At 40.0% G+C, this 13,456-nt stretch overlaps 1 protein-coding gene across 8 annotated transcripts in view; it reads left to right on the top strand.

The window, feature by feature from the left end:
* EXOC6 (exocyst complex component 6) overlaps nucleotides 1-13,456 on the top strand; it is a 297,299-nt gene that overhangs the window by 79,990 nt on the left and 203,853 nt on the right. Inside the window, exon 1 of one of the 8 annotated variants that reach the window (XM_032136629.2) lies at nucleotides 2,561-2,687. The exons of the other annotated variants lie outside the window; for them this stretch is intronic. Coding sequence (XP_031992520.1) covers nucleotides 2,587-2,687 — 101 coding nt within the window. The 5' untranslated portion in view covers nucleotides 2,561-2,586. Of the gene's footprint in view, nucleotides 1-2,560; nucleotides 2,688-13,456 lie in introns of those variants that run through there. 8 annotated transcript variants of the gene reach the window in all.

Here is a 13,456-nt window from a genome sequence, read left to right as displayed (position 1 = left end):
TTACCTAGCCTGGGTAACAAAAGCGAAACTCCGTCTCAAAAAAACCAACCAAACAAAACAAACGTGCAATTAGTTATTTAGGACATTTAGCTTTGATTCTTAGCTAAAACCTCCAGGTACTCACAAACTGTCAGAAGTCTCAGAGGGAACCAGCAAAAACTGTTTCAGAAGGAGAAGTGGTAAATGGACTTCCTTCCATGTTCGCTTGAATTTCGGGGAAGATACTGCCGCTTATGTTGAAGTAATCTCTATGGGCAGGTGTTGAAACAGGCCTGGCCTGAGGAGTGCCTAAGCAGGGCTGGTTTCCCAGAGCAGGGGCACTTGGAGCCAGCTTTGGAATAAAAGGTATCAGGTCTGGTGAAGAAAAGGGGGAAAGTTCTAGGTAAGGAATGATCAGGAAAGTAATGTCCCAGCTGGAGACATTGGTCAAATAGGAAGCTGGCCTGTGCCACATGCCCTGCTCTCCTCATTTTGCTCACTATATAGTTCACTGCAGCCTTGAACTCCTGGGCTCAAGCAATCCTCCCACCTCAGCCTCCCAAAGCTCTGGGATTATAGGTGTGAGCCACTGTGCTCGACCTAAGAAGTTCTTGAGAGGGGAAAATAACCTTTTGAAAACTGAAAGTGAAACATAAAAAAATGAAGACAAATTTTATCCCCTCCCACAAAAAAGAATGAAAAGCTAGGTCTCTCTGCAGGAAATGGAAGACTATCTTAGCTCAATGGATGTGTATAGCTGGAATCCATTGCTCTGAAGATTCCAGATTAATAGGAAGGAGGGCATTAGCAGTGTTTTATAGGGCCCTTCCTAAGTTTGGTAGGCAGTGGGTCCCACTGCTGCTCACATTCTAATCCCTGGAACCTGTGAATATGTTATTTTTACATGACAAAGGGGATATTGCATATGTGATTAAGGTTAAGGACCTTGAGATGGAAGATTATCCTGGATTAAATGGTTGGGTCCACTCTAATCATATGGGTCCTTAAAAACTGAGCATCTTTTCCAGCCTAAGTCAGAGTCAGAGGAAGATGTGACCACAGAAGAATGGTCAGAGAGATGTAATGCTGCTAGCTTTGAAGATAGAGGAAGGGGGCCATGAGCCAAGGTATGTGGGTGGCCTCTAGAAGCTGGAAAAGGCAAAGAAACAAATTCTCCCACAGAGTCTCTAGCAAGGAACACATACATGCTGACACCTTGATTTTTAGCCCAGTGAGACCTGTGACAGATTTCTAATGTACAGAACTGTAAGATAATATGTCTGAGTCATTTTAAGCTATTCGATTTGTGGTGATTTGTTAAAGCTACAATGGAAAACTCATACGCCATGCGACAGCAATATGAGGCAGACACTGCTATTGTCATTTACAGTCATTTAACTGACATATAAAAGAACTAGGTTCTTTCCCAATGTCACACAGCTGTCAAGTGATATTAATCCAAGAATTAATGTCTTCGGACACTGGTCTTCAGAGCTCATGCTCTAACTATTGCACGATACCACCTGCCAGGATGTTTGTGGGGAGGAGGCTGGAGGTAGGTTTCAAGTAAAAGCTCACTGAGGGTGAATGAGTTACACAGCTGGATAAAGAGCTTGGTTGACTCAAAGGGAAGCTTTTCAAAGCCCTGGATTAATGTAGAGCAGAAAGTAGTTGTTCCTCAGGCTAGGTTTCCATTCTGTTCCTGTTCAGTCTTCCTTCCTCCCTGCTTTGATCATGACAAACTGCTTTACTCAGTGTCCTACAAACCTGTCATTAAGCACGACTTTTTTCTACGCTGATACCTTTGTCCAAGCCTCCTTGCCTCTCTCTCCCACCTCCCTGCTGCTAACCCCCTTTCAAGAGTTCTCACCCCTCCTCAACCCAGCTACTCTGACCTGGGGGCACCGGGGTTCAGGGACTTTGGTATGAATCACACATCGCCCTGGGCTTTTTTTTTTTTTTTTTTTGTATCTTTGCCATCAAGTGTCTCAACTTCTTGTCATTTAATTTTTCTGTCGCTTATAATTTATTTCCAAGTTGACTGGCCGCTGTGGACTTCTTGCAGGCGGGGACATGAATCCACCTGGAGCGGTCTTCATGGTCAACTGGGATCTTTATTCGTTCGTAAAATAAATCTTACTGTCACATGCAATTTTGCTTTTCGTGAGTGCATGTTTTCCTTTCTCTGACTCCCCACGACCCAGAGTACATCAGGCCCTTGTTAAATGTCCCCGTGGCTCTTATTACAGATTCAGGGTGATTATCTGAGTGTCCACCTTGCTGATTACTACGGTATCCCCAGCGTGTGGCACAGGGTGTGGCACACACAGAAGACAAGAATATACGTTAAAGCCCAAAGGCCGGGCACAAGACGCCCAGGAGGGGTTAGTCGCGAGGGAGGGCAGGATGCCAGCTGAGTACCCGGCCGCCGCCCGCAGCCCCCGCTCACTCCGGCAGGTGCGGGGGCGGGAGCCGGGTCGCGCGCCTCCTGCCCGGCACTCCGCGCGCCCCGCCCCCGCCCCGCCCCTCCGCGCTCGCGCCACCTAGCACTCGCCCCCGTCGTTCTCGCGGCGCCGCGCCTCGCTGGCTCCTCAGCTTCCAGCCAAAATGGCGGAGAGCAGCGAGAGTCTGGGCACCGTTCCCGAGCACGAGCGCATCTTGCAAGAGATCGAGAGCACCGACACCGCCTGTGTGGGGCCCACCCTCCGGTAAAGCTCTCATCCCACCGGGACTTTGGCCCTCCGCCCCGCGCCGGCCGCTCCTCACGAGCCGGGCGGGGCGTCCGCTGCCGGCCGCGCGCGAAGCTGCCCCACAGGTGGTGCGCGCGGGGGCGGACGGGGGCGCTCGCGGGTGGCGGAACTCGAGCCGGTACCCCGGCGGGACCCAGAAGGCGGCTGCACCTGTCGGCGCGGCCTGCCTCCGCCTCTGGAGCTGTCACCCCGCAGCCGGTGGGTGTGGCTGCTGCAGCGTCTCTAACCCCGGGCGCCGGGGTGCGGCCCCGCGTTCTCCTCCTGGCTGCGGCCCCCGGGCCCGAGGACACTCCTGGGGCCTGCCCCCTGCCCCCGTCTCGCTCGTGGCGGGGCTGAGGGCTGCTCGGCCGCGGGCATGCCAGGCTAGGGTCGACAGCCGGCACCCGGCGTGACGGAGGTGCCAGGTCGCGCGCGGGTGGAAAGCCTGGCGCGCCGGGCTGCCGCGGGCGTGGGAGAATTGAAATTGAGCGGGAGACGCCGGCCCCCTTTCCCCCTACTCCCCCGCGCGGCTGCAGTGGGCGAGAAGAGAGCGTGGGCTGGAGGGGAGGAGCTGCTTGCTGCTTGGGAACACGCTAGGGTGACCCTGCGCTCGCGGGATCTAAGCTGCTTTGGAGGCAGAATAGCTTTTACTTATTTACAAACATTTCATTAAAATTGCGTTAATTTTTCCGTTTAAATCAAGTTCCTTCCCATTCATTTTAAGAATAGTACTAGGTAATGCATATTCCATGCCAGACTGAATACCTGCTGTTCCAATAGAATATTATTAGCCAGGCACCGTAATGAGCCATGGGTTAGGTTAGGCACTGTCTTCAAGAATAAGTTCCTTTTACATATAAGGTTTCATATTTTGGAGTGATCATAATGAGAAATGAAGTTATTATTCACTTAGGGAACTTGAGACAGATTATGCTTTATCATTAGTATTTCTTCAGAATACACTTCCTAGAATAGAGCGCTGTACAGTTTGTGGACCGGTGAATGTAGTGTAAATTGAAGCCAGTTCAAGTTATGTAAATACACCTTGCCCTTAAGAGTCAAGAGGCCTGGGTTCTTGTTTTGCCCTAATCCTGTCACTGATGAATTGTGCAGTCATGGAAAAAAATTACTTAACCTCTCTGGATCTCGGTTTCCTTATTTGTAGAATGGGGAGGGGAGAGTATTCAGAAGCCCAGGAAGCTCAGAACATTAGGGACCTTGCCTGCTTGTTCACTCCTGTATCCCTAACACCAAGCATGTGGTAGGCATGTTATAAATTTTTGTCACATACAGTTTCTGCTATGATATGATAATGCATAATTAGTGCATTTCCTTAATTTCCTAACATTATTTCTTTTAATAAACTGTATACTTGGTAATGAAAGAAGATTAAAAGGAAGCTTTGTTTTCATCGCTGCGTCTTGAAACTGAGTGCAGTGTGTGATAAAGTTACTAGAGTAGTTTATTTGTGAAAATAGTACTGGTTATGAAGGAGGTGCTTCATCTTGGGAAAATGTGCTAGGTAGTGTCCTTGAAAAAACATGAAATTAACTTAGAAGAAAATTTTGAAATATATTGAGAGATTTTTGGGCCACTCAGGAACAGAATTTATGTATTCATAGTGTTATTTTGTTCTCTTTTGAGGGCAGTTGTTTCAACTGGCTCATTTTGTTTGAACCCACTCTCTTTAGCAAACTCTAGTGACTCATACTTATCCCATATATATGTATATTTGCGTCTCATTTATAAGCGGACGCTTTTTGCACACATATAGAGGGTACTGCTAGCAGTCTTTTCTCTTGAACATTGTTTAAGCTTCTACTATTTTTTTCCTGTTTTTTTTTTTCAGGTTTCACGAAGTGAAGTGTTAATATTGCATTTTTAAAAACCATTTATTATGGAAAAATTTTAAATGTTTAAAAAAGTAAAATAGTTTAATGAACCACCATGAACTATCATCTAGCTTCAATTCATTCCCTGGTCAGTCTTGTTTGATCTTTTCCCTTATCTACTCTCCCTCATCTTGGATTATTTTGACGGAAATCCAAGACATCAATTTATTCATAAATATTTTAGTATTAAGATTAATTTTTGTTGTTATTTCCTGATTGTCTTTTAGCTGGCCTGTAGACTTATCATTTTATTTATATTGTTTTTTCTCAGCGGCAGGATTTTTCAGCCTGATCTTTTCCTGAGAAGCACGTGATAAACTTTCCGCAGGCCCTGACATATAACATGGTTCTTTGACCACAACAGAAGTATATTAGAAATCAATAGTTAAAAAAAACAAAAAAACAAAAACTATCTGGAAAATTCCCAAATATTTGGTCATTGACTGACACACACAAAAATAAATCAAAAGAGAAATTAGAAAGTATTTTAAACTGAGTAAAATGAAAACACAACATATCATTTGTGAATGCAGCTAAAGAAATACTTAGAAGTTTATGGCACCAAACACCTCTACTAGAAAAGAACGGCTTCAGCTTCTAGCCTAAGAAACTAGGAAAAGAGGAGCAAATGAAATTCAGATGGTGGAAGAAAGGAGATGGTAAAGATCAGAGTGGTATTCAGTGAGACAGAAATACAGAAAATCAGTGAAACTCAATACTGGTTATTTGAGGAGATCGTAAAATTGATAAACCTTTAGGGGTAGAAAAGGAGATGATACAAATTAAAAATAACAGGGCCAGGCGTGGTGACTCACGCCTGTAATCCTAGCACTTTGGGAGGCTGAGGCAGGCAGATCACTTGAGGTCAGGAATTCGAGACCAGCCTGGCCAACATGGTGAAACCCCATCTCTACTAAAAATACAAAAAAAAAAAAAAAAAAATTAGCTGGGCGTGGTAGTGCACGCCTGTAATCCCAGCTACTCAGGAGGCGGAGGCAGGAGAATCACTTGAAACCGGGAGGCGGAGGTTGCAGTGCGCCGAGATTATGCCACTGCACTCTAGCCTGAGCGACAGAGCGAGACTCCATCTTAAAAAAACAAAAACAAAAACAAAAAAACCCAACCAACTAACCAAACAAACAAAAAAACGGGAGTGAGAGAGGTTACATGACTATAGATTCTACAGGCATTAAAAAAAGGTTAAGAAATATTATGAATAGGCTGAGTGCAGTGGCTCGTGCCTGTAATCCCAGCACTTTGGGAGGCTGAAGCAGGAGGATTGCTTGAGCTCAGGCATACAAGACCAGCCTGGGTAACATAATGAGACCTTGTCTCTACAAATACAAAAATCAGCTAAGTGTGGTGGCGTGTGCCTGTGGTCCCAACTACTCTGGAGGCTAACGTGGGAGAATTGCTCAGAGTCTGGGTCGTTGAGGCTGTAGAGAGCTGAGATTGTGCCACTGCACTCCAGCCTAGGCAACAGAGTGAGACCCCCATCTCAAAAAATATATATATATTATGAACAACTTCATGCTCCTACATTTGGCAACTTAGCAGAAATGGACAAATTAGTTGAAAGATACAAAGTGTTATCAAAGCTCACTTAAGAAGAAATAGATAGCTGAATAGCCCTGTATCAATTAAAGAAAGGGAATTTTGCGGTTACAAGCCTTCCCCAAAACGAAACTCTAGGCCCAGATGGTTTTACTGGTGGATTCTACAATCTTTAAGGAAGAATTAATGCCAATTCTACAAAGACTTTTCTGGAAAATTGAAGAGGAGGGAATATTTCCCGGCTCATTTTGAGGTCAACATTAACCTGATACCAAAACTAAAGAAAGAAAGACATAATTAGAAAAGGAAACTAAATCAGTATTCCTCATACACACAGATTTTACAAAATTTTAGAGAATTAAATCCATATATATGGATTTAAAAGTATAAAATACATCTATATAAAAGTATATTCTATATATGTATATATGTGTGTGTGTATATATATCTCTATAAAGAATACATCATGATCAAGTGAAGTTTATTTCAAGAAAGATGCTGGCTTAACATTTGAAAAATCAGTGTAACATTGTTCACCATATTAAAGAAAAGTTGTATGATCATATATGTGGAGAAAGCATGGACAAAATCGAATATTAATTCCTGATTTAAAAAACCCTCAGAAACTAGTAATGAAAATTCCTCAGCTTAAAACAGGGCATCTGTGAAAATCTAGAGCTAAATTGTGCTTAGTGGTAAGAGTCTGAATGCTTTTCCTCTAAAATCAGGAATGAGGTAAGGATATTCATTCTCACCACTTCTATTCAACACTGTACTAGAATGTTGAATATAAGGCCGGTATAATAAGACCATTTAAAAAAAAGCATCTAGTTTGGAAAACCATCTTTATTTGCACACTATGTGATCATCTATATAGAAAATCCTGTGGAATGTACAGAAAAGCTACTAGAACTGATAAGTGAGTTTAGCAAGGTTGTAGGAATCAGGTTGATATGCAAAAGCCAATTGTGTCTCTCTATACTAGCAACAATCAGAAATTGAAATTTAAAATTTGATGGTATAAAAAATATGAAATACTCAGGGATAAATCTGACTAAAGATGTGGAAGACTTTTATGTGAAAAATACAAAACATTGCTGATATAAATTAAATTAACATTGCTGATAGTAAACTAAGTAAGTGGACACACGCTGTTTTCATGGATTGGAAGACAGTATTGTTAAGATGTCAGTTTTCTCCAACTTAGTCTAGATATTCAAGATAATCCAAATAAATCCCAGCAGAATGAAAATTTATAGAAATTGACAAGCTGATTCTAAATTTCATATAGAAATTTAAAGGACCTAGATTAGCCAAACTAACTTGGTAAAAATGAACAGAATTGGAGGACACATAGACCTGATTTTAAGATTTACTATAAAGCTACAGAAAGTAAGACTGTAGTACTAGCATCAAGATAAACAGATCAGTGAAACTTAACAGAAACCACATAAATAGACTAACACATAGTCAATTGATTTTCAACAAAGATGAAAAGGCAATTCAGTAGAAAGAGATAGTCTTTTTTAGTAATGGTGGTGGAAAAATTGAATATCCTTACACAAAATAATGAACTTTGATCCATGCTTTGCACCATATTTAGAAATTAACTCAAAATGAACCCAAGACCTAAATGTAAAATGCAAAACTATAAGACTCCTAGAAAACATAGGAGGAAATCTTTGTGACTTTAGGATAGGCCAAGATGTCTTAGATACTGTTTCCAAAAGTATAATACATAAGAGAAAAAAATTGATAAATTGGACTTTATTTATTGAACCAGAATTGAGAATATCTAGTCTTTGAAGAAGCTATTGAGATTGCAGTGAGCCATGATCATGCCTCTGCACTCCAGTCTGGGCAACAGAGTGAGTCCCTGTCTCAAAAAAAAAAAAAAGAAAAAAAAAGAAAAGAAAAGGTGAGCCACAGATTGGGAGAAGATATTGGCAAATTGCATATCCAATAAATAAATTGTGTCTAGAATGTATAAAGGAAGTGTTTGAGACTGAATAATAATAAAACAACTCAATTAAAAAATGAGGCTAGGTGTGGTGGCTCATGCCTGTAATCCCAACACTTTGGGAGGCTGAGGCAGGTGGATCACGAGGTCAAGAGATTGAAACCATCCTGGCCAATGTGGTGAAACCCCGTCTCTACTAAAATACAAAAATTAGCTGGACTTGGTAGCATACGCCTGCAGTCCCAGCTACTCGGGAGGCTGAGGCAGGAGAATCACTTGAATCTGGGAGGCGGAGGATGCATGAGCCGAGATTGTGCAACTGCACTCCCGCCTGGGCGACAGAGTGAGACTCCGTCTCAAAAAAAAAAAAAAAAAAGACTGACTATACCATGTATTGGTAAGGATGTAGAAGAACTGGCACTCTCATACACTGCTGTGGGAATTCCATAAATACTGTTTATCAGGTTGAGGAGTTCTCTTAGTTTTTATTATGAAGGGGTGTTGAATTTTATCAGATGCTTTTTTCTGTATCTATTGAGGTGATCATGTGGTTTTGTCCCTTATTCTTTTGATATGGTATATTACATTATCAGATGTAAACCAACTTTGTATTCATGGGATAAATCCGACTTGATCATAGTGCATAATGTATAATCCTTTTTATATGTTGTTGAATTCTGTTTGCTAGTATTTTGTTGAGGATTTTTGCATGTATATTCATAAGGTATTTTGATCTGTTTCTTTTTGTGTGTGTGATGTCTTTGATGAGAATGATACCTCATAGAATGAGTTGGTGTTCTCTCAATTGAGATGAGTATTTGGGTTTTTTTCCCCTTTATTCTATTCATGTGGTACATTACATTGATTGATTTCCTCATGTTTAATTACCCTTGCATTCCTAGGATAAATCTCATTTGGCCATAGTGTATAATCCTCTTAATATACTGTTGGATTTGGTTTGCTAGTATTTTATTGAGAATTTCTACATCTATATTCATGAGGGATTTCTGTAATTTTTTTAGAGACAAAATCTCACTGTGTTGCCCAGACTGATCTTGTACTTCTGGCCTCAAGCAATCCTCCTACCTTAGCCTCCCGAGTAGCTGGAATTATAGGCATGAGCCACTGTGCCTGGCATGAAAAATTTTTTTTTTTAATTTATGTTTGAGACAGGATCTTGCTACATTGCCCAGCCTGGTCTTGAACTCCAGAGCTCATGCAGTTCTCCCACCTCAGCCACCTGAGTAGCTGGAACTACAGGCATGTTCCACCATGCTCAGCTCTGTAATTTTCTTTTTTTGGCGATGTCTTTATCTGGCTTTGGTGTGAGGGTAATGCTGGCCTCATAGAATAAGTTAGGAAGTGTTCCCTTCTTTTCCACATTTGGAAGAGTTTGTGAATGATTAATGTTAATTCTTTAAATATATGGTAGAATTTTCCAGTTAAGCCATGTGTATTTTCTTTCTTGGGAAGTTTTTGATTACTGATTCCATTTCATTACTTGTTAAAGGTATACTCAGATTTTCTATTTTTCTTGAGTTACTTTTGATAGTTTGTGTCTTTCTAGGAATTTGTTGTGTTTCATTTAGATTATTTTAGTTGTTGACATATAATTGTTCATAACTTTTTCTTATTTTTATTTCTGTAACGTTCTCTCTTTTGTTCTTGAATTTAGTAATTTGAGTCTTTGTTTTTTTCTTGGTCATTCTAGATAAAGGTTTGTCAATTTTGTTGATCTTTTCAAAGAACCAACTCTCTATTTTATTGATTTTTTTCTCTATTGTTTTTGTTTTTTTCTTTTTTTTTTCTTTTTGGGATGGAGTCTTGCTCTGTTGCCCAGGCTGGAGTGCAGTAGCGTGATCTTGGCTCACTGCAACCTCCGCCTCCTGGGTTCAAGCAATTCTCCTGTTTCAGCCTCTCGAGTAGCTGGGATTACAGGCACATGCCACCATGCCTGGCTAATTTTTATATTTTTAGTAGAGACAGGGTTTGCCATGTTGGCCAGGCTGGTCTTGAACTCCTGACCTCAGGTGATCTGCCTGCCTTTGCCTCCCAAATTTCTGGGATTACAGGCGTGAGCCACTGCACCTGGCCTCTCTATTGTTTTTCTGTTACATTTACATCTGATCTAATCTTTATTACTTTCTTTCTTCTGCTTGTTTTGGGTTAGCTTGCTCTCTTTTTTATTATGATGGAACCCAACCTTATGATGGAAGTTTGGGTTATTAATTTGAGATCTTTCTTACTTTTTAATATTGGTTTTTACACCTATAAATTTTTCTCTAAGAACAGCATTAGCTTCATCTAAAACTTTTTGGCAGTGTGTTTTCATTTACCTTTCTTCAAAATATCTTTAATTTTCCTTGTTATTTCCTCTTTGACTCACTGGTTATTTAGAAGTGTGCTTAATTTCAACATATTTGTGAATTTCTAAAATGTCCTTCTGTTATTAATTTCTAATTTAATCCCATTGCAGTCAGAGGTAATAATTTGTATGATTTCAGTTTAAGTTTATTGAGGCTTATTTTATTGCCTAACATAGTCTGTACTGGAGAATGTTCCATGTTCCCTTGAGAAGACTGTGTATCCTATTGTTGGAGGGAGTATTCTATAGAGGTCTGTTAGGTCTAATTAGCTTAGAGTATTGTTCAAGTCTCCTATTCCCCTTTGGCCTTCTGCTTAGTTGTTCTATCCATTATTGAATGATGAGTAGTTTTTATGTCTTTTCAGGCTTTGTTGTTAGATGCATATATGTTTATACTTTATATATTCCTTATTGATTGACCATTTGCCATCATAAAATATCCTTTATTTCTGGACTTGTTTTAAAGTCTGTTATGTCAGATATTAGTATAGCTGCTGCAGCTTTCTTAGGGTTGCTCTTTCCATGATACATGTTTTTCTATCTGTTTACTTTTGACCTATGTTTGTCATTAAATCTAAAGTGTATCTCTTGTAGATAGCACATCATTGGATCTTATTTTTATCCAGTTTGAGAACCTATGCCTTTTGATTGTTTATTCATATTTAATGTTATTATTTATATAGTTGGATTCACATCCACTGATTTTCTTGTGTTCTGTGTCTCATTTCTTTTGCTCCTCTATTCCTTTTTTACTGCTGCTTTTGCATTAAGCAAATATTTTCTGGTGTAACATTTTAATTAGTGATTTTTTTGGAATTTAGAAAAAAGTGATTTCTTAGTGGTTGCTCTCAGAATCTACTTCAGAATTATTCTAATTTCCAGTAAGATATAGAAATGTTACTCTTATATAGCTGTATTTCTTCTTTCCCTTTTTTGTGCTATTACAATAATACATTACTATAATTGTTACTTTTTATAATTTTTTGTCTTTTAAAGAAGCAGAGAGAAGAACGGAGACCAATATGTATTTTTAAAGTTTGTTATATCAAGTTTCTTATTTACTGTTTCTGATTCTTTTCATTTGTTGCTGGGTTTTTAGTTGTCATCTTGTGTCATTTTCTTACTCCAGAACGGCTTTGCTCCCACATGCATCCTTTGTGTTGTGATTGTCCATTGTATTACATATATTCTATATATATTCTATATGTTGCATGCCACCAATACAATTATGTACATATAGTTTTATGCAACTGCTTCTACAAATCAATAAGAAATGAGAAGTATGCATTTATACTGTATTTTATAATTACATAGTTACCTTTACTGGTGTTCTGTGTGTGTGTGTCTGTGTGTGTCTGGTCTGTCTGTGTGTCTGTGTGCGATCAAATGGTCATCTGAGTTCACTCTTAATCGTGAGGAACTTCCTTTTGTATTTCTTGTAAGGCTGGTCTGCTTGAAACTGTTTCCTGTTTTTTGTTGTTGTTGTTTGTTTTTTTAAATCTGGGCATGTCTTTATGTCATCTTCGTTTTTTGAAAGATAGTTTTACCATATGTAAGATTTTTAGTTGACGGGTTTTTTTTCCCCCCAACAGTTTGAGTATGTCTTTCCACTGCCTTTGGGCTTCATTGTTTCTGATGAGAAGTTAGCTGTTAATCTTATTGGAATTCCCTTATGTGATCAGCAGTTTCTTGTTATTTTCAGGATTTTCCCTTTGTCTCTCATTATTTTACTGTGGTGTACCTGGGTATGGATCTCTTTATCTTACTTGGAGTTTGTTGATCTTCATAGATATGTAGGTTAATGTTTTTCATCAAATTTTGGAAATTTTAAATTATTTCTTTAAATAGTCATTCTGTTCCTTTCTCTTCTCTACTTTGGTGCTCCCATCTCATGTATGCTGGTGTGCTTAATGATGTCCACATTTGTTTGAGACTCTGTTCATTTTCCTTATTCTTTTTTCTCTCTTGTTCTTTTTTCTCTCTTACTCTTTTTTCTCTCTTGTTCTCTGATTGCATAATCAGACTATCTTGTATATTCACTGATTCTTCCTTCTGCCAATTCACATCCACTGTTGAGACCCTCCAATGAATTTTTCATTTATGTTACTGACTTTTCAACTCTGGAGTTTCCAATTATTTAAAAAAAAATTCTACTTCTTTATCCATCTCTATTTGATAAGACATTGTCATCATACTTTGCTTCTTCTTTTTAGTTCTGTGAACATAGTTATTATGGCTGCTTTGAAGTCTGTTACATCCGACATCTGGGCCATCTCACAAGCAGTTTCTATTGCCTATTTCTTTCTTTCGTTTTTTTGAGACAGAGTCTTGCTCTGTCGCCCAGGCTGGAGTGCAGTGGCGCAATCTTGGCTCACTGCAACCTCCGCTGCCCAGGTTCAAGCAATTCTTCTGTCTCAGCCTCCCAAGTAGTCTACCCCAAGTAGACTACAGGTGCATGCCACTACACCCGGCTAATTTTTGTATTTTTAGTAGAGATGGGGTTTTACCATATTGGTCAGGCTGGTCTTGAACTCCTGACCTCAGGTGATCCACCTGCATTGGCCACCCAAAGTGTTGGGATTACAGGCATGAGCCACAGCGCCTAGCCACTGTTGCCTATTTTTCTGTTTATTGGTCACAGTCTTCTGTTTCTTTATATGCCTCATGGTTTTTTTTTTTTTGTTATTGTTGAAAACTGGACGATTTAGATAATGTAGCAACTCTTGATGCTGATTCATTCCACCCCATAACACTCATGGGGCATGTTGTTGTTTGTGCACTTGTTTAATGGCTTGTTTGGACTATTCTAGTCAAGTGTATTTCCCTCACAGTGGGAAGTCTCTGATGTTGCACCTCAGAGTGCAATCCTGGCATATACGCGGTCACCCTGGAATGACAGTGGTTTTAGCAGTGCTCTCTTTGACTTTCTGTTTTCCTGATGTCTCTGTTAAACTTTCTGCCTCTGTTGGCATCACAT

The sequence above is a fragment of the Hylobates moloch genome, unplaced genomic scaffold, assembly GCF_009828535.3.
Source record: "Hylobates moloch isolate HMO894 unplaced genomic scaffold, HMol_V3 SCAFFOLD_3, whole genome shotgun sequence".
NCBI lineage: Eukaryota > Metazoa > Chordata > Mammalia > Primates > Hylobatidae > Hylobates > Hylobates moloch.
This window is presented reverse-complemented; position numbering and strand designations above follow the sequence as displayed.